Source organism: Callithrix jacchus, chromosome 1 (assembly GCF_049354715.1).
Source record: "Callithrix jacchus isolate 240 chromosome 1, calJac240_pri, whole genome shotgun sequence".
In the NCBI taxonomy this organism is placed as follows: Eukaryota; Metazoa; Chordata; class Mammalia; order Primates; family Cebidae; genus Callithrix; species Callithrix jacchus.
Window position 1 is genome coordinate 218,940,499 of NC_133502.1, and position 24,537 is coordinate 218,965,035.

At 46.5% G+C, this 24,537-nt stretch overlaps 1 protein-coding gene across 50 annotated transcripts in view; it reads left to right on the top strand.

Annotated features, from left to right (window-relative positions):
* PPP6R2 (protein phosphatase 6 regulatory subunit 2) overlaps window positions 1-24,537 on the top strand; it is a 91,645-nt gene that overhangs the window by 23,551 nt on the left and 43,557 nt on the right. For 15 of the 50 annotated variants that reach the window (XM_035274320.3, XM_078344219.1, XM_078344254.1 and 12 more), the window contains exons 2-5: window positions 473-636; window positions 4,695-4,826; window positions 14,968-15,055; window positions 19,515-19,757. In XM_035274320.3, the coding sequence (XP_035130211.3) occupies window positions 19,531-19,757 (227 nt within the window). In that variant the 5' untranslated portion in view covers window positions 473-636; window positions 4,695-4,826; window positions 14,968-15,055; window positions 19,515-19,530. The remainder of the gene's footprint in view (window positions 1-472; window positions 637-4,694; window positions 4,827-14,967; window positions 15,056-19,514; window positions 19,758-24,537) is intronic. The other 35 variants (XM_035274317.3, XM_035274365.3, XM_078344249.1 and 32 more) reach the window with 3 other exon arrangements.

Consider the following 24,537-nt stretch of genomic DNA (forward strand, 5'->3'; position numbering starts at 1 on the left):
CAGGCAGGAGTTTGCCAAATAGAGACAGTGGGAAGAGGGCGGTCCAGGCAGAGGAACTGCGTGTGTAAAGGTGTTAGCTGGGAGAGGCCAGTACGGAATATACACAGAGAGCGTATTCGATAGTGAGTGTTGGTGTGGTTGCAGAATCGGTAGGGATGAGGAGAGAGAACCAAAGTTATACCGTGTGGAGGTCTCACTTCATGTGTCTCTGCATAGAGGCTTCCAGGCGAAGTACACTGTATTTATTCCCTGTTTGTCTTTTTCTGGCTTCCTTTGGGTTAAGGATGTTTTCATGTGTGATGGTATTACAAGGTGGGGCATTACAAAAAAATTTTCTTAACGATTCTCTCTGGGTCTTTGTATATCTTCCATGTCCCTACTTAATCTTTCCTTTAGGGTTTTGAACGTATGAGATACATTTATAGCAACCATTTAAATGCCCTTGTCAATTATTTATTTGTTTGTTTTTTAGAGATGGGGCCCTGCTTGATTTGTCACTCAGGCTGGATTGCAGTGGTGCGGTCCTTCTCATTGCAGCCTCAGGTGCTTCTCCCACCTCGCCTCCTGAGCTGCTGGGGTTACAGGCATGAGCCCGTGTACCAGCACTATCTATGAATTCATCTGTGTCATTTCTGGGTGGGTTTTGTGTTGTTTCTTCTCATTGTTCCCTTGCATGCCTAGTACTTTTTGATCAGATGCTCAGACATTGTAAATTTTATCTTGTTGAATACTGAGCATTTTTGTGTTCCTGTAAATATATTCTTGACCTTTGTTCTGGCATGAGGTTCAATTACTTGTAAACAGTTTGATTCTGATGGGTCTTGCATTTAACCTTTGTTAGGTGGAACCCGAGTAATTTTCAGTCTAGGGCTAATTTTGCTCCACCACTGAGGCAAATGTCTTCTGAGCATTATGTCTGAAGCCTTGTGAATTTCGAGGTTTTCCTCTGTGACTGGCAGTAAAAGGAAGTATCCTGGGCTCTGTGTGAGCTTTGAAGATTGTTCCCACTCATCTTTTTTTTTGAAATGGAGTCTTGCTCTGTTGCTGATGCTGGAGTGCAGTGGTGTAATCTTGACTTACTGCAACCTCCTCCTCCCGGGTTCAAGTGATATTCTTGCCTCAGCCTCTCAAGTAGCTGGGATTATAGGTATTCGCCACCACACCCAGCTAATTTTTCTGTTTTTAGTAGAAACAGGGTTTCAGCATATTGGCCAGGCTGGTCTCTAACTCCTGACCTCAGGTGATACACCTGCCTTGGCCTCCCAAAGTACTGGGATTATGGGCGTGAGGCACCGCGCCCAGCCCCTCTCTTCTCTCTCTCTCTTTTTTTTTTTTGTTGATGGAGTCTTGCTCTGTTGCTCAGGCTGGAGTGCAGTGGTGCTGTCTTGGCTCACTGCAACCTCTGCCTCCTGGGTTCAAGTGATTCTCCTGCCTCAGCCTCCCTAGTAGCTGGGACTACAGGCCCATGCCACCATTCCTGGCTAATTTTTTATATTTTTAGTAGATACAGGATTTCATTGTGTTAGCCAGGATGGTCTTGAACTCCTGATCTCGTGATCCACCTGCCTTGGCCTCCCAGAGTGCTGGGATTACAGGTGTGAGCCACTGTGCCCAGCCCCTCTCATTTTTGAGTGATGCCTTCCCTGGCTCGGATACCTTCCTTACACATGTGCACTGTTGAGGGCTCGGCTAGAGAGGAGACCAGACAGGAGGTGTCCTCTGTAGATCTTCAGCATTTGCTGTGAGCTCTGCCCTCTCTGGTGTTCTGCCTGTGAACTCTAGCTACCTTGGACTGTCTGGACTCCCAGCTTTGTTTTTCGTCAGGAGACTACCAGCCTCTACCTGGTTCTTCCTTGGGCTGTGGCCTGGCTTTTCAGGCAGAAGCTGGACAATCACAGGGCTCCCTCCTGTCATTTGTTTCCCTTTTTTTTTCTTTTTACAAAGATGAGGTTTCACTATGATGGCCAGGCTAGTTTTGAACTCCTGACCTCAGGTGATCCACCCACCTCGTCCTCCCAAAGTGCTAGGATTACAGGCGTGAGCCACCACTCCCAGCTTGTTTCCCTTCTTTCAGGGGTCTTGAAAACCATTGCTTCCCTATGTCGTCTTTTTTTTTTTTTCAGTTGTTGAAGATGGGAAGGTAAATCTGGTCTGTTGTTCCATTTTGACCATAAGCAAAAGTATAAAAAAACAGGTTTTTTAAATGAAAGCTTAAGTTTGTGTAGAAGTATTCATGGCGACCTAGCAGAATGCTGACCCACTTTCTGGTTGGGATGCCTGGATAGGAGAGCAGAGGCAGCTTTTTCCTGGGTAGACATCAAAGAATTTGGTGTATTTAGGGAAGTTGTTGGGGATAGGACTTGGAAGAAGTTTCCCGAGAAAAATCAAGAGCTATGTGCTAAGAAGAAAGCGATTGAAGACTCTCCCCTCCTGAGACAGAGTCTTGGCGAAAGAAGGCTTATACCCTGCAGTAGGAGAGTGTAGGAGGCTGCGATGTTGCCAGGGGAGCGGAGAGCGGAGGATGGTGGTGGACGCTTAGGATGTGCCTGTTAAGAAGTGGTCCTGGAGCTGCCCGTCCCTCTCCTACGCTGTCATAGTTGCCATTCAAGGCACACAGTTCAGTAGATGAAGAAGGGAGGGAAGGACCGTTGCTTTCAGCAATATTATGCTCTTACTAGGCTCTCCCATTCCTGTCCAATTAGATGCTGGATAAATTACAATCAATATAATTTCTTTTTTTTTTTTTTGAGACGGAGTTTCGCTGTTGTTACCCAGACTGGAGTGCAATGGCGTGATCTCGGCTCACCGCAACCTCTGCCTTCTGGGTTCAGGCAATTCTGCCTCAGCCTCCCGAGTAGCTGGGATTACAGGCGCGCACCACCATGCCCAGCTAAGTTTTTTATTTTTAGTAGAGACGGGGTTTCACCTTGTTAACCAGGATGGTCTCGCTCTCTTGACCTCGTGATCCACCCGCCGCGGCCTCCCAGAGTGCTGGAATTATAGGCGTGAGCCACCACGCCCGGCAATTTCTTTATTTTTGTTTTTTTTGGAGACAGGATCTCACTTTGTCACCCAGGCTGGGGTGCATGAGTGTGATCATAGCTCACCACCACAAAGTGGGAAGCAATCCTCCCACTTCAGTGCTTAGTAGCTGAGACTGCAGGCATGCATCACCACACCTGGCTAATGCTGGTGCTGTTTAGGGACACAGACACCCACCCATTCCTCCTCCAGCTGACACTGAGTAGAATTTGTTAAGAAGATGTGTGCTACGAAATCATTGACTCAAGATTAGAATAAACAGGCACCGGGTCAACATCATAAAAACATTATTTTGAAACTGTGTATAAAGTTTTAGAAAAGTGGGCTGAACAGTCCATTTTGAGTTATTTAGCTTAATAATTTTAATCGGCCAGGTGCAGTGGCTCACGCCTGTAATCCCAGCACTTTGGGAGGCCAAGGCGGGCGGATCACGAGGTCGAGAGATCGAGACCATCCTGGTTAACATGGTGAAACCCCGTCTCTACTAAAAATACAAAAACTAGCTGGGCATGATGGCGCGTGCCTGTAGTCCCAGCTACTCGGGAGGCTGAGGCAGGAGAACTGCCTGAGCCCAGGAGGCGGAGGTTGCGGCAAGCGGAGATCGCGCCATTGCACTCCAGCCTGGGTAACAAGAGCGAACCTCCGTCTCAAAAAAAAAAAAAAATTATATCTTAATACATCATTTTGGCTGGGCGCGGTGGCGCATGCCTGTAATTGCAGCTCTTTGGGAGGCCAAGGCGGGCAGATCATAAGGTCAGGAGATTGAGACCATCCTGGCTAACATGGTGAAACTCCATCTCTACTAAAAATTCAAAAAATGAGCCGGGTGTGTTGGCAGGCGCTTGTAGTCCCAGCTACTCGGGAGGCTGAGGCAGAGAATTGCTTGAACCCAGGCAGCAGAGGTTGCAGTGAGCTGAGATCGCACCACTGCACTGCAGCCTGGGCGACAGAGCGAGACCCCGTCTCAAAAAACAAAAACATATATATATATATGTTTTTCTGTTTTTCCTGAATATATACACACACACACTATACATATATACACATACATATACGTATATATATATATACGTGTGTGTACATATATATGCACGTATATATATATACGTGTGTGTACATATATATACACATATATGTAAATATAAAAACATTTTTATGAAAAAATATGTAATTTCAACTGTCATGTTTGCTAGTTATGAAATCAAAGAGAAACTTTATATTCAAGGGACAGATGATAAATGCTCTTCCATTGCTTTATTTTAAAAAATTTATAATAATTACTATTTTTTTGAGATGGGGTTAGTCTCTGGTCATCCGGGCTGGAGTACAGTGGCATGATCTCAGCTCACTGCAACCTCTGCCTTTCGGCTCAAGTGATCCCACCTCAGCCTCTGAAGTAGCTGAGAATACAGGCGTGCACCACCATACCCGGCTAATTTTCTTATTTTTTGGAGAAGTGGGGTTTTTCCGTGTTGCCCAAGCTGATCTTGAACTCTTGGACTGAAGCGATCTGCCGCCTTGGCCCCCCAAAGTGCTGGGATTACAGGCGTGAGCCACTGCGTCCAGCCTCCTTTTTCCTTCTGCCTACCATTTTGATAAGTTAACTTTACAAAGAAAGACCTTAAAATAAGATTTTTCCTCTTGTATTTCAGGTAAAGAGTTTATACATCTTCGACTGAATGAAAAAAATTTTTCTTAAAGCTGCATATACTCCAAGAAAAAATCCACAAATGTTTTTCTGTTTTGCCTGAATACATGATCTAAACAAGAGATTTCCGCAGAAGGTAAGATAAGTTTCTTTTTCAGTTTGATTCTGTTTTATTGTGTAATTTATACAAAAGTACTGTATAGGTGGAAGTTCAAAGTTGGGTGACAGCAAAAAATGTAGTTTAGAAGATGTGCTTATGGTCTGTTGTCTTTTGGTGATTTTTGATCCTCCTGTGTCTGGTTATGAGATTCTCTGTGTGTCTTTGAGCAAGTTACTTGGTGTCTCCAAGCCAAAGTTTAATTCTTACAAAATGTAGACAGTCTTGCACATATGTGATGGGGTATGTGTTCTCCCTCACTTGCAGGGAACATGTGAGATGCAGCCTGTACACTGTCACAGTTGCCATTCAGGGCACACAGTTATGTAGAAAATGAAAAAGGGAGGGAAGGACCTCTGCTTCCAGCAATAGTAGATGCTCTTGCGAGGCTCTCCCATTGCAGTTCGGTTAGATGCTGAATCAATATGATAAATAGAATTTCTTTACTTTTTATTTTTTCTGGAGTCAAGGTCTCACTTTGTCATCCAGGCTGGAGTCTAGTGGTGTGATCATAGCTCACCATAACCATGTGTACCTAGGCCGAAAGGATCCTCCTACTTCAGTCTCCTGAGTAGCTGGGACTCCAGGCATGCGCCACCATGGCTAATTAAAAAAAAATTTTTTTTAAGGTGGGGTTTCATTGTGTTACCAAGACTGATCTTGAACTCCTAGGCTCGAGTGATCCTCCCACCTTGGCCTCCCAAAGTGACGAGATTATAGGCATGAGTTAACCATGCTTGGCCAGATGTAATTTTTTTTTTTTTTTTTTTGAGACACAGTCTCGCTCTGTGGCCCAGGCTGGAGTGCAGTGGCACGATCTCGGCTTACCACAACCTCCGCCTCCTGGGTTGAAGTGATTCTCCTGCTTCAGCCTCCTGAGTAGCTGGGAGGAGTTCAAGATCATCCTGGCCAACATGGCGAAATCCCGTCTCTACTAAAAATACAAAAAAAAAAATTAGCCAGGTGTGGTGGTGCGTGCCTGTAATCCCAGCTACTCGGGAAGCTGAGGCAGGAGAATCACTTGAACCCCGGAGGCGGAGGAACAAAAGGCACCGCCACCAAAACTGAGTATATGGCTTAAACAGATGAAACGCAGGTGAAGATGGAGTTAGAGAAGTGAAACGTAGTGGAAGACATTGTCCAAAGTGCAGCCCCAGGAGATCAGTGATGGTTGGCGGTAGTAACCGTAATAATAATAATTCAGTGTGTATGCGTTTAATAAAAAATACATAGAGTGAAGTGAAAATCAGTGAACCAGAAAACAGGTCAGAAGGAATTACCCAGAATGAAACACAGAGAAAATGATGGGAAATAGAGACTAGAACATGGGGCATCAAGGGGAAATGTCTAATGTACGTTTACTAATGTTCTGTAAGGAGAAAAGAGAGAATGGGACAGATTTATTATTATGAATTATAAAGATTAAAATTTCCCAGAATTGGTGAAGTCTGAAGACAAATGAATGGATAAATAAAAGAAACGTTAAATAAAAAGAAAATTTATAGCTAGGCAAAGGAGAGAAAACTACAAAGCACCAAAGGCAAAGAGGGATCTTAAAATAAACCTGAAGAATAAGACAGATTCAACTTCATCTGAGCAGTGGTAAGACTGATGGCTGACTTCTTTAGTGCAGCAGCGGAAACCAGAAGCCAGTGGGGTAATATTGTGCTGAAAGGGAAACAATTCCTCACTTCTATCTTTATATCAGGAAAAGTTATCTTTCAAAAAAATTATCTGCTATAGGCCAGTCGTGGTGGCTCATGCCTGTAATCCCAGCACTTTGGGAGGCCGAGGCAGGTGGGTCACCTGAGGTTGGGAGTTTGAGACCAGCCTGGCGGCCAACATGGAGAAACTCTGTCTCTACTAAAAATACAAAATTAGCCAGGCTTGGTGGCACATGCCCTTAATCCCAGCTACTCAGGGGGCTGACGCAGGAGAATCGCTTGAACCCGGGAGGGCTGACGCAGGAGAATCGCTTGAACCCGGGAGGCAGAGATTGTAGTGAGCCGAGATCACACCATTGCACTCCAGCCTGGGCCACGAGAGCGAAACTCCATCTCAAAAAAAAAAAATTATCTGCTATAGTTGAATATTTGTGTCCCTCCAAAATTCATACTGAAACTTAATCCCCAATGCAGTAGTTTTAAGATGTGGGGCCTCCCACGCTGATCAACATAGTGAAACCCCATCTCTACCCAAAAAAAAAATTATCTGGGTATGGTGGGGCATGCCTGTAGACCCACCTACTTGGGTGGCTGAGGCAGGAGGATCACTTGAGCCCAGGAGATTGAGATTGCAGTGAGCTGTGATTGCGCCACTGCACTCCTGCCTGGGTGACAGAGTTAAACCCTGTTCCAATTAAATTAAAAAAAAAAAGTGAGGCCTTTAGAAGATGATTAGGTCATGAGAGCTCCACTCTCATGAATGGGATTAGTACCTATAGAAAGGCTTGAGGGAGTCTGTTAGTCCCTTTTGCCATGTTGAGGACACAGTGGAGCCACCATCTATGAAAATTAGGTCCTCATCACACACCAAATCTGCTGCTGCCTTGGTTTTGGATTTCCCATCCCCCAGGGCTATGAGAAATAATCTTCTGTTGTTTATAAATTACCCAGACTAAGCTATTTTGTTGTAGCTGCAGAAACACAGTCCTTTACTAAATATAATTCTTAAGGATAATCCCAGCACTTTGAGAAGCTGAGAACGGTAAATTGCTTGAGACTAGCTTGGGCCACATGGTGAAACCCCATGTCTACAAAAAAATACAAATTAGCTGTGGTATGAGCAGTGGTGCGTGCCTGTAGTCCCAGTTACTTGGGAGGCTAAGGTGGGAGGATCACTTGAACCCAGAGGTGGAGGTTGTAGTAAGTTAAGATCACACCACTGCACTCCAGCCTGGGTAACAGAGCGAGACCCTGTCTCAAAATAAAATAAAAAAGAATGAGCTTTAGGCAGAGAACAGTGATCCTAAATGGAAGAACTGAGATTCAAAAAAGAGTGCCAAGCAAATATGTGAGCAAATTTAAATTAACATGGACTGGGTGCAGTGGCTCCTGCCTGTATTCCAGCACTGTGGAAAGATCACTTGAGCCCAGGAGTTTGAGACCAGCCTAGGCCAATAGGGAGACCTTGTCTCTACAAATAATAAAATAAAATAAAAATGGTGGCACATGCCTGTGGTCCAGGATACTTAGGAGGCTGAGATGGGAGGATCACTTGAGCCCTGCAAGTTGAGACTGTGTGATCATGCCACCATACTCCAGCCTGGGTGGCAGCCTGAGTCCTGGTCCCCTCCAGAAAACCCCATTAATTGTTTAGTAATATAAGAATATCTATGGGGGTAAAATCAAGATAGCATTGCATAATACATGAAAATATTAACATATAAGTCGTGAAGGAGAGTAAAGGAAGTTAATACATTCCAGTCTTTGTAGTAGTGTCTTAGTCCATTTGTGTTGCTGTAAAGGAATACCAGAGGCTGTGGAATTTAAGGAAAAGAGGTGTCTTTGACTCACAGTTCTGGTTCTGGTAAGAATTTCAGGCTGCTTCCACTCATGGCGGACGTTCAAGGGGACTCAGAGGGAAGCTAGCTCGTAGAGACCCTGTGGTGACAGAGGAAGAGAAAGAGAAGATGCCAGGCGTTTTTCCAACAGCCAGTTCTCTTGGGAACTGGAAGTGAGAACTGGCCGAGTGTGGTGGCTCACCCCTGTAATCCCAGCACGTCGGGAAGGCGAGGCAGGTGGATCACCTCAGGTCAGGAGTTCAAGACTAGCCTGGTCAACATTGTGAAACCCCACCTCTACTGAAAATACAAAAATTAGCTGGGCCTGGTGGCAAGTGCCTGTAATCCCAGCTACTCAGCAGGCTGAGGCAGGAGAATTGCTTGAACTTGGGAGGCAGATGTTGCAGTGAGCTGAGATTGCACCATTGTACTCCAGGCTGTGAACAAGAGCGAAACTGTGTCTCAGGAAAAAAAAAAAAGAGTGAAAACTGAAGTTACGCCCTCAAGAATGTCACGAAACCATTCACGAGGGATCTGCCCCCACAACTGAACCACCTCCTACCAGGTCCCACCTCAACACTGGGCATCAAGGTTTAACATGAGGTGAGACTTGGGGCCAGAGAAACCATATCTAAGGCCGGGTGCGGTGGCTCACGCCTGTAATCCCAGCACTTTGGGAGGCCAAGGTGGGTGGATCACCTGAGGTTGAGAGTTCAAGACCAGCCTGACCAACCTGGAGGAAACAACATCTCTTTAAAAAAAAAGAAAAAGAAGCAAAAAGAAACCAAATCTAAACCACAGCAAACTAGGGTAGGGGTTAACTATAGTTTTCCTAAGTGTGCAGTTTACAAGTTCTAAGGAATTATTGTAAGAATAGAAACTGTGTACAATTTCCAAATTAATGAAGAGAAAGTAATAGAACTTCCTTTATTCTTGTAAGGAAAAGTTGCAGAAATTGTTTAGCAGCCATTATCTAAATGGTACTATTAATATATTGAAAACCTGTGAAAGTGGAAAGAAGACAGGCTCATGCTTTTACCGCTTGAAGATGGTGACAAGTGTTAGTGAGCCCAATCAGAAAGAGATGATAAAAAGATAAAAGAATTTCTTTTTTTTTTTTTTGAGATGAAATCTTGCTCTGTAGCCTAGCCTAGAGTGCAGTGGTGTGATCTTGGCTCACCGCAACCTCCGCCTCCTGGGTTCAAGTGATTCTCCTGCTTCAGCCTCCTGAGTAGCTGGGATTACAGGCGCATGCCACCATGCCTGGCTAATTTTTGTGTTTTTGGTAGAGACTATGTTGCTCAGGCCGGTTTCAAACTCCTGACCTTGTGATCTGCCCGCCTCAGCCTCCCAAATTGCTGGGATTACAGGCGTGAGCCACCATGCCCAGCCAAAAGATAACAAAATTTAAAGGAAGAAATAAAGTATTATTCATGGATGACACTATTATATATGTAGAAAGTTCAAAGTGATCCAAAGCTCTAATACAGTCAGTGCTTTACCCAGACAGCTCTAAAGTCAATAATCATTTAGCAACTGTCTGGATAAAAAAATCAAGCAAAAATAACTTACTGTGTACCAGCAACAAAGCAAACACACTGAAGTTAAAAGGTAGTGCATACAGTGGCATTTCTTTAACTATGAATAATTTAAATATTATAAGCTAATCATTTAAAATCAATCAATTTTTAAAATTTATAATAAAAAGTGCCCAGGAATAAATTGAATAAAAGCTGTGTAAAACCTTTATGGAGATCACTATACAATTTTGAAATAAATTAAAGACTTGAATAAATGAGCAGATGTACCCTGATTTTTTTTTTTTTTTTGCCAATCAGTTTGAGCTTATGAAGTTGCTCAGGTTAGCCTTGAACTGATGACCTCGCCTTCGCGAGCGCCATGACCTCCAGCGGGAGCCACTTTGGACCCCATACCCTGGTTTTGGATTGGAAAACTCACTGTTACAAATATACCAGTTCTCGGCTGGGGTAGGTGGCTCATGCCTGTAATCTCAGCAATTTGGGAGGCCAAGGTGGGCATATCACAAGGTCAGTAGATCGAGAACATCCTGGCCAAGGTGGTGAAACCCCATCTCTACTAAGATACAAAAACAGTTAGCCGGGCGTGGTGACATGTGCCTGTAGTTTCAGCTACTCAGGAGGCTCAGGCAGCAGAATTGCTTGAACCAGGGAGGCGCGGGTTGCGTGACCTGAGATCGTGCCACTACACTCCAGCCTGGGTGACAGAGCGAGATTCTGTCTCAAAAAATAAAATAATATAAATATACCAGTTATCCTCAAACTGATGTAGAAATTCAATGCAATCCCAATAAAAAACCTGTGATCATCAGCAGAGGGTGTGTGTTTTGGGGGGGGGGGTGAAATTTACAAGCTTATTTATTTATTTATTTATTTGAGATAGGGTATCACTCTGTCACCCAGGCTGGAGTGCAATGGCACAATTTCAGCTCATTGCAACCGCCACTTCCCAGGTTCAAGTGATTCTCCTGCCTTAGCCTCCCAAATAGCTAGGGTTACAGGTATGTGCCACCATGCCCAGTTAATTTTTGTTTTTTCAGTAGAGACAGGTTTTTTTGTTTTTTTTTGAGATGGAGTTTTGCTTTTGTTACCCAGGCTGGAGTGCAATGTCGCGATCTCGGCTCACCGCAACCTCCGCCTCCTGGGCTCAGGCAATTCTCCTGCCTCAGCCTCCTGGGTAGCTGGTATTACAGGCACACGCCACCATGCCCAGCTAATTTTTTTTGTATTTTTAGTAGAGGCGGGGTTTCACCTTGTTGACCAGGATGGTCTGGATCTCTTGACCTCGTGATCCACCCTCCTTGGCCTCCCAAAGTGCTGGGATTACAGGCTTGAGCCACTGCGCCCGGCCTCCTGTGATTTTAATGTGCATTTCCGTGATTACTAATGGTCTTGAGGGACTGTAGGTGCACACCACCACGCTCAGCTAATTTTGTTTTGTTTTTCATGGAGACGGGTCTTGCCATGTCTAGCAGGTGGGTCTCAAACTTCTGGCCTCAAGTGATCCTCCTGCCTTTAGTCTCCCAAAGTTCTGGGATCACAGGCATGGGCTACTGTTATATTGGGGTTCAGGGTGCCCTCAGCTCCCCTGAGAGGATGTTTCTCCAGGTTCTTGGTCTTCTGCCCTCTCAAGAATGAGAGAGGGGACCACAGCACAGTGTGCAATAAATGCCGGATTCAAAAGTGTTTTTTAAAAGTGATTTGTTAGAGAAAAAGGAGAAGGAAAGAGAAACAGCAAACTCTCACACTGAGTGAGAAGGGTTCCCAGAGGGGGAAAACCAGAGAAGGAAAGTTCCTCTCACACTGAGAGAATCCAGAAAGAGGGAATCCAGGAGAGGAAAGCAGCCTCCACATTGAGTGGAAGGGAATAAAGAGAGAGAGATGGAGTTTAGGAGGGGAAGGCAGGCTTCCACGAGAGAGTATAGAAGGGGACCCCAGAAGGGAAATCCAGGAGAAAGAAAGATGGCTTCCATGAGAGAGTGTTTGTGGAAGGGGACCCAAACATGGAGTCTGAAGGGGTGTGGAAGAAGGGGACTTGTAACCTGGGAGGAACCCCCACCTTCTGTAAGACCCCTGGCCAATGAAAGGACTTCCTTAGAACTTCCGCTGGAGTGATTGACTTTTAGTTTCTTCCCGTGCCCACAAAATTTAAACATAAACCATTAAATCTCCCAGATGGAGAGAGATGGGAGGAGGGCATGGCGCTGGGAATTTCTTGCCCTTAAAACTGTGCCCCCTTGTGGACCCAGAAAGAGAACACTTTACCTCACTACCACACCCAACCTCTTCTTTTTATAGAGCCACCAGTTCCACACTTGATAACTCATCAATTCATGAATGGATTAATCCAGTTACCTCTTGGAGGCCCTACCTTTCAATACTGTCAAATTGGGTTTAAGTTTTGTTTTGTTTTATTTTAGAGACAGAATCTCGCTCTGCCACCCAGGCTGGAGTGCAGCGGCACAATCTAGACTCACTGCAGCCTCCATCTCCCAGGTTCAAGCGATTCTCGTGCCTCAGCCGTCCGAGTAGCTGGGATTATAAACACACACTATCGTTCCTGGCTAATTTTTGTATTTTTAGTAGAAATGGGGTTTTGCCATGTTGGTCAGGCTAGTCTCAAACTCCTGACCTCAGGTGATCCCCTCGCCTTGGCTTCCCACAGTGCTGGGATTGCAGATGTGAGCCACCACGCCCAGCTGGGGATTAGGTTTTCACATGAGTTTTGGAAGGGGTTATATATTCAAGCCATAGACTGAGGGTGGTAAAAAAGCTTGCTCAAATTGTAGCAAGGCACAAACTGAGCTGCGACAACGAGGTCCCAAAGAACAATGGCTTGAGCAAGGTGCAAGCACGTCTTTCTCATCTAACAGTCTGGTCTGGCAGGTGGCCTTCCTCAGCTTGTGGCTTCCACTCGTGGATCTAGAAGAGTCTTTATGGTTCTTGGTTTCCCACTAGGCGGAAGAATTAGAACCAAGGAAGGTCACACAGTAAGAGCTCGAGGTTCCAGTGTCACTTCTACTCCCATCCCAGTGACCAGAGTTTAGTCACATGATGACACTGGCTGTAAGGAAGGCTGGAAAAGTTAGGCTTGGGAGGGTGGCCATGTACCCAGCTGACCTCTGTCCTGTTGAAGAAAGGGAGACTGGAAACAAGACAAGTAGAGTTTCTCCCACACATGTTCGGAGTCACAGGTGGAGGGTGTGGATCCAGGGCCTCTCTTCCTATCTGCTCTGCTCTTCTGTGGTACCTTACGACCGTTTTTGGGAAGAAGCAGCCTTTGAGAACTTTACTTATATATTAAAATTATTTATTTTATTTTTTTGAGACGGAGTTTCGCTCTTGTTACCCAGGCTAGAGTGCAATGGTGCGATCTTGGCTCACCGCAACCTCCGCCTTTCGGGTTCAGGCAATTCTCCTGCCTCGGTAGAGGCGGGGTTTCACCATGTTGACCAGGATGGTCTCGATCTCTTGACCTTGTGAGCCACCATGCCTGGCTAATTTATTTATTTTTGAGACAGGGTCTTGCTCTGTCACCGAGGCTGGAGTGAAAGAGTATGATCATAGTTCACTGCAGTCTCAACCTCCTGGGCTCAAGTGATCTTCCTGTCTCAGCCTCCCAAGTAGCTGAGACTATAGGCACACACCACCATGCACAGCTAATTAAAAAAAAATTGTTTTTGTAGAGATGGGGTCTCACTATGTTGCCCAGGCTTGTCCTGAACTCCTGGGCTCCAGCGAACCTCCTGCCTTGGCCGTCTGAATTGTTGGGATTACAAGCGTGAGCTGTGCCTGGCCTCTTTTCACTTCTGACTTTGGATTTTTACTTAACCTGTTTGCCCCACTCCACCTGCTTTTTAAAGTTAGACTTTTTTTTGGTCTTTTCCCCAGTGGACTATGCCCAGGATAGACATAGTCTTGTTTGCTCCTTGGTTGTAAAAATATTCATTGTGCTTCATGGGGTCACACTGGCGTTTCTTTTCAGGCCAAATGGAAATCAAGCATTCAGCCTGTCCAGTGGTATGTTGGTAAATGTTTAACAGCGGGCTTTCTGGGGAAGGATAAAACCTCCTGGTTTGTAACACTTGCTGATTTCCATGGTATTAATACTCCCACCACGTTCGAGCTGAGCTGCCAATGTGATGCCCTGAAGGTGGAAGAGGGAAGAGAGGTATGAGGGCCCCGGTTGCCACCACGGAGCATGGCCTCTGTGAGCACAGTGCCTTACCGCTGTCTCCATCTCTTTCCACTGAGGGTCCTGATAATGAAATGTGCTGGGAACCGTGCTAGGTCCTTTATGTGGAATAACTCAGTAATCCTCACCACAGGGGGTGTTTATTGATGCATTTTTAGGTGAGGAAATCAAGGCATGAGAGATCATGTAACTGGCCTCAGGTCACACCACAGAGCTAGGACTTCGATCATAATCTTTAAAAGAAAAACATGGTGCCTGGGCGCCAGTGGCTCATGCTGTAATCCCAGCATCTTGGGAGGTTGAGGCAGGTGTGGGATTGCTTGAGCCCAGGTGTTCAAGACCAGCCTGGGCAACATGGCAAGACCTGGTCTCTACAAAAAAAAAAAAAAAAGTTTAGGATTTAAAACAGACCAACTTGGGTAATATGGCAAAACCTTGTCTTTACAAAAAAAGGTGCAAAAATTAGCTGGGTGTGGTGTTGCATGCCTATACTCCCAGCTTGGCGGGCTGAAGTGGGAGGACCACTAAAGCCTGGGAGGTTGAAGCTGCAGTCTGCCAGAAAGAATCCCACCACTGCACTCTAGCCTTGGTGACAGAGTGAGACCCTATCTTAAAAAAAAGCCACAATGCTGGACAAGGTGGCTCATGCCTAAAATCTCAGCACTTTGGGAGGCTGAGGCGGGAGGATTGCTTGAGCCAGGAATTCAAGGCTGCAGTGACTGTGTTCAGGCCTCTGTACTCCAGCCTGGCTCACAGAGCAGGGCCCTGCCTCAAAAATATCCATAAATAAAAAAAAAACATTTGTGGCCAGACAGGTAATAGGGCATTTCAGATTCTAATTTTCTCTTAGCAACAGTCTCTATCACAGAATGTTCTCTTTTAAAGGGCTCTTTCATGGAACTGTGTGATCATATGGGCAACACTTCTGTTTGAAATCGACCTTCTGTTTGATGGTTATGTCATCCTGAAAAAGGTAAAGAAGCTCAACTTCAAGTTCCTTTCACTTAGCATTGGGGAAGCTTCTAGGAGAGGTTGCATATACTGTGCTTGACATCCCTGATGGACTCCTGAGGATGGGGTGTCAGGATGTGAGAGGAGCCCTTATGCTTGGTTGATACTCCAGGTGTAACCAGAAATGTCTTAAATCAACAAGCTGGGCCATGAACCAGTTGTTTGTTCTGAAGATACTGCCCGTACTGACCTTGAGGTCATTTAGGGAAGGAAATTTAAGGCCTTCCCTGTAGGTAGGGGCTAACCGGGAAGATGCTAGTGTCTGTGGAGGATAGGGTGTAGTTGCGCAGGTGGGAGAAAAGTTCCCAGTATTATCTGAGTATATGTTCTGGACTCAGTTTATACCAGTTTTTCTGACAGTGAAATTAGCTGTAACTAAACCAGTGCCATTACAGTGAACTCTTAAAGGATGCCTCTGATGTGATCTTTTTTTTTTTTGAGATGGAGTCTCACTCTATTACCCAGTCCCGAGTGCAGTGGCAAGATCTCCCCTCACTGCAGCCTCCAACTTATGGGTTCCAGTGATTCTCCTGCCTCGCCCTCCTGAGTAGTTGGGATTACAGGTGTGTGCCACCATGCCTGGCTAATTTTTATATTTTTAGTAGAGATTGGGTTGGCTAGGCTGGTCTCAAACTCCTGACCTCAAGTGATCTGCCTGCCTTGGACCTGCAGAGTGCTGGGATTACAGGTGTTAGCCACCATGCCAACCTGATGTGATCATTTTTGAGTGTTTCTTAGAATGTGGGAGAGTTGATAGAAACATAGACGTGTTCTTGTTATACAGAGATTTTTTTTCTTTTTTCTTTTTTGAGATGGAATCTCACACTGTCACCCAGGCTGGAGTGCAGTGGCGCTGTCTTGGCGCACTACAACCTCCGCCTCCCGGGTTCAGGCAGTTCTCCTGCTTCAGCCTCCCCAGTAGCTGGGATTACAGGCGCCTGCCAACACGCCTGGCTCATTTTTGTATTTTTAGTAGAGTTCGGATTTCACTGTGTTGGTCAGGTTGATCTCAAACTCCTGACCTCAGGTGATCCACCTACCTCAGCCTACCAAAGTGCTGGGATTATAGGCATGAGCCTCCACGCCTGGCCCATATGTTGTTCCTCAAGAGAAACATTTTAAATATAAAGACACGGGTAGGTTGAAAGTGAAAGGATGTTAAAGGGTATACCAAACATGAATCATAAGAAGGATGTACTGTGTGAATATCAGGCACAGCAGACTTCAAAACGAGGTATATTGCCGAAGACAAGGAAGGACATGTCAAAATGATCAAAGAATTAATCAACACATAACAGGCCAGGTGTGGTGGTTCACACCCGTAATCCCAGAACTTTGGGAGGCTGAGGCAGATGGATCACGAGGTCAGGAGTTCAAGACCAGCCTGACCAACATGGTGAAACCCTGTCTCTACTAAATACAAAAAATTAGCTGGGTGTGGTGTCACATGCCTGTAATCCTAGCTACTTGGGAGGCTGAGGCAGGAGAATCGCTTGAACCTGGCAGGCAGAGGTTGCAGTGAGCTGCGGTTACACCATTGCACTCCAGCCTGGGCAACAACAGTGAAACCATCTCCAAAAAAAAAAAAAGACATAACAATCCTATGTAGGTGGCAGCATAATAAAAGAAATTTAGGGTCAGGTGTGGTGGCTCACACCTGTAATCCCAGCACTTTGGGAGGCTGAAGCAGATGGATCACGAGGTCAGGAGTTCGAGAGCAGCTTGACCGACATAGTGAAACCCCATCTCTACTAAGAATACAAAAATTAGCAGGATGTGGTGGCACACACCTGTAATGCCATCTACTTGGGAGGCTGAGGCAGGGGAATTGCTTGAACCCAGGAGGCGGAGGTTGCAGTGAGCTGAGATCACGCCATTGCTCTCCAGCCTGGGTGACACAGTGAGACTCCGTCTCAAAAAAAAAAAAACAAATTCAGGCTGGATGCAGTGGCTCACATCTGTAATCCTGACGCTTTGAGAGGCCAAGGCACTTGAGGCCAAGAGTTCAAGACCAGTCTGGGCAACATAGGGTGACCCCATCTCTACAAAATATTTAAACATTAGCTGGTCATGGTGGTGCTTGTTTGTACTCCTAGCTACTTGGGAGGCTGAGATGGGAGGACTGCTTGAGCTCACAGTGAGCTGACTGTTGGACTGTGCTCCAGCCTGGGCAACATGGCAAAACACTCCCTCTGAAAATAAAAGCCAGTCTGACAATGTGTGTCTTTAACTGAAATGATTATTCGCATTTAATGCACTTACTGAGATGGTTGAATTTGTGTCTGGTATCTTGCTATTTTTCTTCTGTCTCATCTGTTTTTGTTGCTTATCTCCTTGTATTTTTATTTTTATTTTTGGTCTTTTGGATTAATCCAGTCGTTTTAAATGATTCTGCTAGAAAAGTTTAAGACCTGCTTGGTTGATGGTCTCTTGTGATCCACCAGCTTTCGACCATTCTGTGGCTAGAAACAGAACCTCCCAAAAGGCGCCTCTAACTGTCCTGACTTGCAAGTTCCGATTGTGGGGAAAAGAAAAGCATTGGCAAGGTGGGGTTCAGTTCTTTCTCTGGATTGTGCGTCTTCCAGCACGTGAGACATCCGGTAGTGCCTTCAGGAGAGGGGCATCCAGTATGCGTGTGGAGGCAGCTGTCCCACTCATAAGTATCCATTCCCCTTACAAGAAGCATAAGGAAGATCTTAAGACTCAGAAGGAAAACTGAATGCAGACCAGACTTGGTGGCTCAATGCCTATAATCCTAGCACTTTGGGAAGCCAAGGCAGGCAGAGCAGTTCGAGACCAACCTGGGCAACATAGTGAATTCCTGTCTCTACAAAAAAAAAAAAAAAATATATATATATATATATATATATGTACACACACACACACACACGAAACTTCCCCACCCCAAAATCAAAACCGAATGTAGTATCAGTGTATATATGAAGTCCCTTGTGCTGAAAGTCAAAGCAGCCCCATTTTGGGGTCTTAAGAGCTCCATCTCTGGGCTCTTCATATCTAAGTCCATGAGAAGTGCCCACTGTAGTGGTGTGTATAGGTTGGGGGCTGCAGGGCCTCACCCTTAGCTGCAGCTGGGGAGCGTGTGCAGAAGGATACAAGTGGGAAAGTGCAGTTTGTGTGGGAAGAAAAGTTCAGTGTCTTTGTAGTGTGGGTGGGGTCCAAGAGTACCCAGGAGATGCCCAGAGGACCTGCAGGCATGCTGTAGAAAGCAGCCTAGTAGGCCTCTGGGGCCAGGAGAGGTTTTGAAGCTGAGATGAGAGGATGAGCACACGTTGAGTTTGAAACAGCACAAACTGTGGGTGTGGATTACATGGGCAATACTTATTGAAAAAAAATAAATGAAACAGTGCAAACCAGAGGCTGTGGGAATATGACTGGATGGCAGAGGCTCCCATGTCAGGGGTCCTAGGGCAGCACAGGCTTTACAGACAGACACACCTGGGCATTTATATCTATGGTCAACCTTTTCTTCTTCTAAGTAAAAATATTAGGTAAGAGAAATTCATCTACTCTTACTATAATTTTAAAAATAATGTTTCATGTAACATTGAAAAGATTTATAATCTCACAATAAAGTTTGAACTTTGTTAAAGATGTAGGCTTTATGTTTTCTCTATCACAATAGTGAAAACTTTGTCGCTGACCAGCCCTGGCTTACAGAATGACATGTGAGGCCCTAGGAAGGATAAACCTCGTGTGTCCAGGCAAAGCTAGCCAGAGCTGGGATGTTTGGGAAGCGGGGGGGGGCTGGATCTATGATTTCTCAGGTGGCTGTGGCAAGACCTTGTGCCTAGTTGGTGTATGTGGGAGGAGGTGCCTGCTTCCGAGAGAACCCTGAGTGTGATTCCACAAGATGGGGACAATGAGTGGAGGGGCCGGGTGGCTGGGGGGTGGCAGAGGAGTGAGTGCAGGGTCAAACAGCATCAGCTGTCTTGAGTTTGACTTGCTGAGTTTGCTCACAAACAAATGTGTGACTTTCGGCGGGGAGATGTCCAGTGTTCTCTCAGGATGGAAGGCGTCCCTGAGACACGGGAGACACCTGGATGCTTTCGCCCAACAACTGCAGAGCAAGCAAGAGCATTGAGGGGCGTATGGAGCACTCTGGTGGATGGGGGACAGTGTGGGGAAGGAGGGCAAGGGAGGAAGGGGTCAGCCCAGAAGAGAACCTGGAGAGGCAGGTCCTGGAGCTGGGGGATGCAGCCTCAGAGCTGCTGAGTAGCTGGGAAGACTGTGCTAACTTTGTGACTCCAACCTGGAGAGGTCTGATGAGAATGGTTACTGGGAAGAGCTACCGACATTCCTGTGCTCTGGGAATCTTGTGTGTTCATGCTGGGGCTGGAGTCTAGTATTGCTGAGGGCGGATTTGCGGAGGTGAGAAATGACCCCTTTGCCCTCACTTGCAGCTCCGTGGCCGTCACCATGTTCTGGAAGTTTGACTTGAACACCACGTCCCATGTTGACAAGCTGCTGGACAAGGAGCATGTGACGCTGCAGGAGTTGATGGATGAAGATGACATCTTGCAGGAGTGTAAGGCTCAGAACCAGAAGCTGCTGGATTTCCTGTGCAGGCAGCAGTGCATGGAGCAGCTGGTGAGCCTCATCACACAGGAGCCACCCCTGGACATGGAGGAGAAAGTTCGCTTCAAGTACGTACCAAAGCTTTGATGGGCCCGTATGCCAGGCAGTACTGTGGGGATGCCGCAGGCAGTGTCTGAGGATGGCAAGACTTGGGGCTTTCTGAGGAAGAAGCAAGCCTTAAAAATCCACTCCATCTGAGAAGTGAGGAGGGCATTCCCATGGGTATGATGTTTTAGAGTTTGGAGATTAGGTGCAGTGACTCACACCTGTAATCCCAGCACTTTGAGGGGCTGAGGTGGGTGGATTAGTTGAGCCGAGGAATTTGAGACCAGGGGCTCAATTAATCCACCCACCTCAGCCTGCCAAAGTGGGCAACCTAGCGAGACCCTCTCTCTATTAAAAAAAAAAAAAAAAATTTTTTTTTTTTTTTTTTTTTTTTGAGACAAAGTCTTGTTCTGTCATCAGGCGCCAGGCTGGAGTGCAGTGGCGTGATCTTGGCTCACTGCAACCTCCCGCCTCCTGTATTCAAGCAATTCTCCTGTCTTAGCCTCTCAAGTAGCTGGCACTACAGGCGCACGTCACCACTCAGCCCAGCTGATGTTTGTATTTTTAGTAGAGACAGGGTTTCACCATGTTGGCCAGGATGGTCTCAATCTCTTGACCTTGTGATCTGCCTGCCTCAGCCTCCCAAAGTGCTGGGATTACAGGTGTGAGCCACCGTGCCCAGCCTAAAAAATTTTTTTAGAAATTAACCAGACGTGGTGCCGTACACCTGTGGTTCCAGCTACTTGGGAGGCTGAGGTAGGAGGATTGCTTGAACTTGAGAGGTTGAGGCTGCAGTGAGCCATGATTGTGCCACTACACTCCAGCCTAGGTGACAGAGTGAGACCCTGTCTTAAAGAAAAAGGAATTTTTACTGTCTCGTGCCTGCATTTTCTCATTCTGAGTTACAAGTAAAGTTAATTTTAGGTTGGTACAGGTCAGAGTGTTTTGAGTGGCAATATGTTGGGAAAAAAGATGGATCCCTTGATAGAGATTCGGGTGGCATTGCAGCGTGTGGCCGCACTGTCAGCAGGGTTGGCTCCAGGTCTACAAAATGGCCCGGCAGGAGAGATGTGCAGTATCTGACCCCACAGTCCTGGGAAGTGCTTCAGTTTAGGGTCTTAAGCCTGAAGGAGATACATCGTTGTCATTCGTAGTACCATCTGTTCTCAAAGTTTTCCTGAAATGTCCATTCAGCCCTGGCCAGGATGCTGGGAGATGACGCAGAGGGAAGGGGCAGGGTAGTGAGACAGCTGGAGCTGCAGGGCCTTGGGTCGGGACAGAGGGTAAGCAAGGATGGGGCGGAGGCAGCCCCCCAGCTCCTCCTGTGCAGCTCTGAGAAGAGCACGTGGTCCACAGTGTCTCCATTGATGCCACACCAGGAAGTGGGCGATACATACGGGTCAGCAAACCTCGTCCTGCAGGTCATATCCTGCTTCTGTGTGGCCTGTGAGCGAAGAATGGTTTTACATATTTCATTTTAATTTTTTTAATTAATTTTTTTTTTTTTAGAGACGGGGTTTTACCATGTTGGCCAGACTGGTCTCAAACGCCTGACCTCAAGTGATCCTCCCACCTTGGCCTCCCAAAGTGCTGGGATTCCAGGCATGAGCCACTGCGCCTGGCTTTTCAGTTTAGTTTTTGGAGACAGGGTCTCACTCTACCCAGACTGGAGCGCAGTGGCTCGATCTCAGCTCATTGCAGTCCCTGCCTCCCAGTCCCAAGTGATCCTCTCGCCTTAGCCTCCCGAGTAGCTGGCATTACAGGTGCGTGCTATCATGCCCAGCTGTTTTTGTAGAGATGGGGTTTCGCCACGTTGCCCAGGCTGGTTTCAAACTCCTGGGCTCAAGTGATCCACCCACATTGGCCTCCCAAAGTGCTGGGATTACATGTGTAAGCCACTGTGCCCAGCTGGTTTTACCTTTTTAAATGGTTGGGGGGAAAAAAAATCAAAGGAAGAATATTTTGTTACATGCGTGAGAAAGACATGAAATTCACATTTCAATGAACACCAATGAAGTCTTGTTAGACACAGCCACACTCATCCACATCTCATGCAGTGTTGTTTTTTTTTTTTTTTTCTTTTTTTAAGAGACGGGGTTTCACCATGTTGGCCAGGATGGTCTTGATCTCTTGACCTTGTGATCCGCCTGCCTCGGCCTCCCAAAGTGCTGGGATTACAGGCGTGAGCCACCACGTCCGGCTCATGCAGTGTTGAGCGGCTCTAGCAGGGGCCATGAAAAATAATTTCTATCTGGCCATTTACAGAAATTCTTTGCTGGCTTTTGTCTTAGAAGGAAAATAAAGCAGGATAGGGACCCAGGGTGTCCCTGTGGCAGGGGGTGGTCAGGAGTGGTCAGGCAGGTCCTCTCAGACAAGGGGAGCTGAGCTGGCATGGGGAGGAGAGTTCCAGCCTGAGCGGGGCCTTGCTGGCAAGGAGCTGAGGGCTTATGGTGGGGCGGCTACAGCCAGCAGCTGCTGTGTTCTCTGGTGTGCTGGTCACACCTGCTGTGTCAGCATCACTGTTGATAGCCCCCATTCCTCCCACTCCCAAATGTGGCCCAGTTTAGTGGCAGATTAGAGCTGAGAGACAGGTATGGGGGCTGGAGAGTGGGGCTGGGTCTTCTGGATCAGGACAGGAATACCCCAATAGCATCAGTGAGCCAGGAGAGTCTCAGAGTTTGGGGGAGATCAGTAGTAGATAAGCATAGAACCAAGCAGGCGGAACAGGACTGTGAACTTGGGGGAGACTTACATAAGGAAGCAGAGATGCCCTAAATAAACAAACCAGCTCAGCTGTGAGCAGTGCTTAACTTACTCCTGTGAGGGAAACACAGGATGTCCATTTACCCACCCTGTAACTTTGGAGGAGGGAAAGGGAGACGGAACATTTACATACCCTGTAACTTTGGAGGAGGGAAAGGGAGACGGAAGTTGGGTGGTGGGGAAAGCTTTGCCTTCTATTATAGGAAGTTAATTCATAATGTCTAAAATTGATAAGGGAAGAAGAAATATATGTGTGTTTTATTTAGAAACATGGAGATTAACATTGGAGAAAACCGCTGAAAGAATTCAGTGATCGCCTCTGAGGGTCATGACTTGGGACGTTGGGGGGGCCTTTCCTCACCAGCCCTGACATCTGTCTGAGTTTCTAAAGCATGTGCACATATCACTTGTATAAAAAACATTAAAGTCAGGTGCAGTGGCTCTCACTAGAATCTCAGCACTTTGGAGGCTGAGGTGGGAGGATCACTTAAGCCCAGGAGTTGAAGACCAGCCTGGACAATATAGTGAGACCCTATCTTCATTTATTTATTTTTGAGACGGAATCTGGCTCTGTTGCCCAGGCTGGAGTGCAACGGTGCAACCTTGGCTCACTGCAACCTCAGCCTCCTGGGTTCAAGCGATTCTCCTGCCTCAGCCTCCTGAGTAGCTGGGATTACAGGCATGTGCCAGCATGCCCAGCTAATTTTTTGTATTTTTAGTAGAGACGGGGTTTCACCATGTTGACCAGGATGGTCTCGATCTCTTGACCTCATGATCTACCCGCCTTGGCCTCCCAAAGTGCTGGGATTACAGGCTTGAGCCCCACCGTGCCCGGCAAAAATAAATTTTTAAAAACACATTAAGACTTTTTTTTTTTTTTTTTGAGACAGAGTCTCTGTCACCCAGGCTGGAGTGCAGTGGCATGATTTTGGTTCACTGCAACCACCGCCCCCTGGGTTCAAGCGATTCTCATGCCTCAGCCTCCTGAGTAGCTAGGACTACAGGGGCACATCACCATGCCTAGCTAATTTTTTGTATTTGTAGAAGGGACGGGTTTTTTACCATTGTTGGCCAGACTGGTCTTGAACTATTGAGCTCAGGCAGTGTGCCTGCCTCGGCCTCCCAAAGTGCTAGGATAGTGCTAGGATTACAGAAGACACTATTTCTGTGGCTAGTCAGGTGCAGCAGTGTTTACACGTAATTGGTCACAATATCAGGGTTTCTTCCTTCCTTCTCCAGTCTTTCCGCTCCACATGACCAGCCACATAAACAAAACGAAACAAAAATACCTTGTTTTGAGAAATGGAATAGGATGGATGGATGAATGGATGGATGGACGGACGGACGGATGGATGGACGGACGGATAGATGGATGGACGGACGGATGGATGGATGGATGGATGGATGGATGGATGGATGACTGGATAAAGTGGTGGCTAAAGGAAGAAGTAGGGTCAAGATTATTTTTCAGAGTTGGAGACGATCCAGGCATGGCGACACGTCTGTAGTCCCAGCTACTTGGGAGGCTGAGGTGGGAGGATGAGGAGTTTGGGGCTCTACTGTGCTATGATCACACCTGAGAAGAGTAAGCGCACTCCTGCCTTTGTGACACAATGAGACTGGCATCTCTTTAAAAAGTAAAAAAAGATGGAGAAGATACAAACATGTATGTAGATGAGTTGTCAGACTTTATGAAAGGTCAGGGAATAAATAAATACTTTAGGCTTTTCAGGTCGTAAGGTCTGTAGAAACGACTCAACTCTGAAGTTGTAGCATGCAAGCAGCCACAGAAAAGAGTAAATAAACGGATGTGGCTGTATTCCAAGAGGCTTTATTTATATGGACGGACCAGCGCCTGTGCTTCTGAGACTCTGCTACTCCCTGCCTAGGTGGCACTGCCAGGTTCAGCACCTCCTCCTGCAGCCTGTTAGCCTGGGAGGTCAGGGTTCTCCCGCAGACCTGGCAGAACACCTCCATGACCACAGGCTGAATTATGGAAGGGACTCTTCTTCAAAGTGGAGACTTGGACTGAGCCATGCG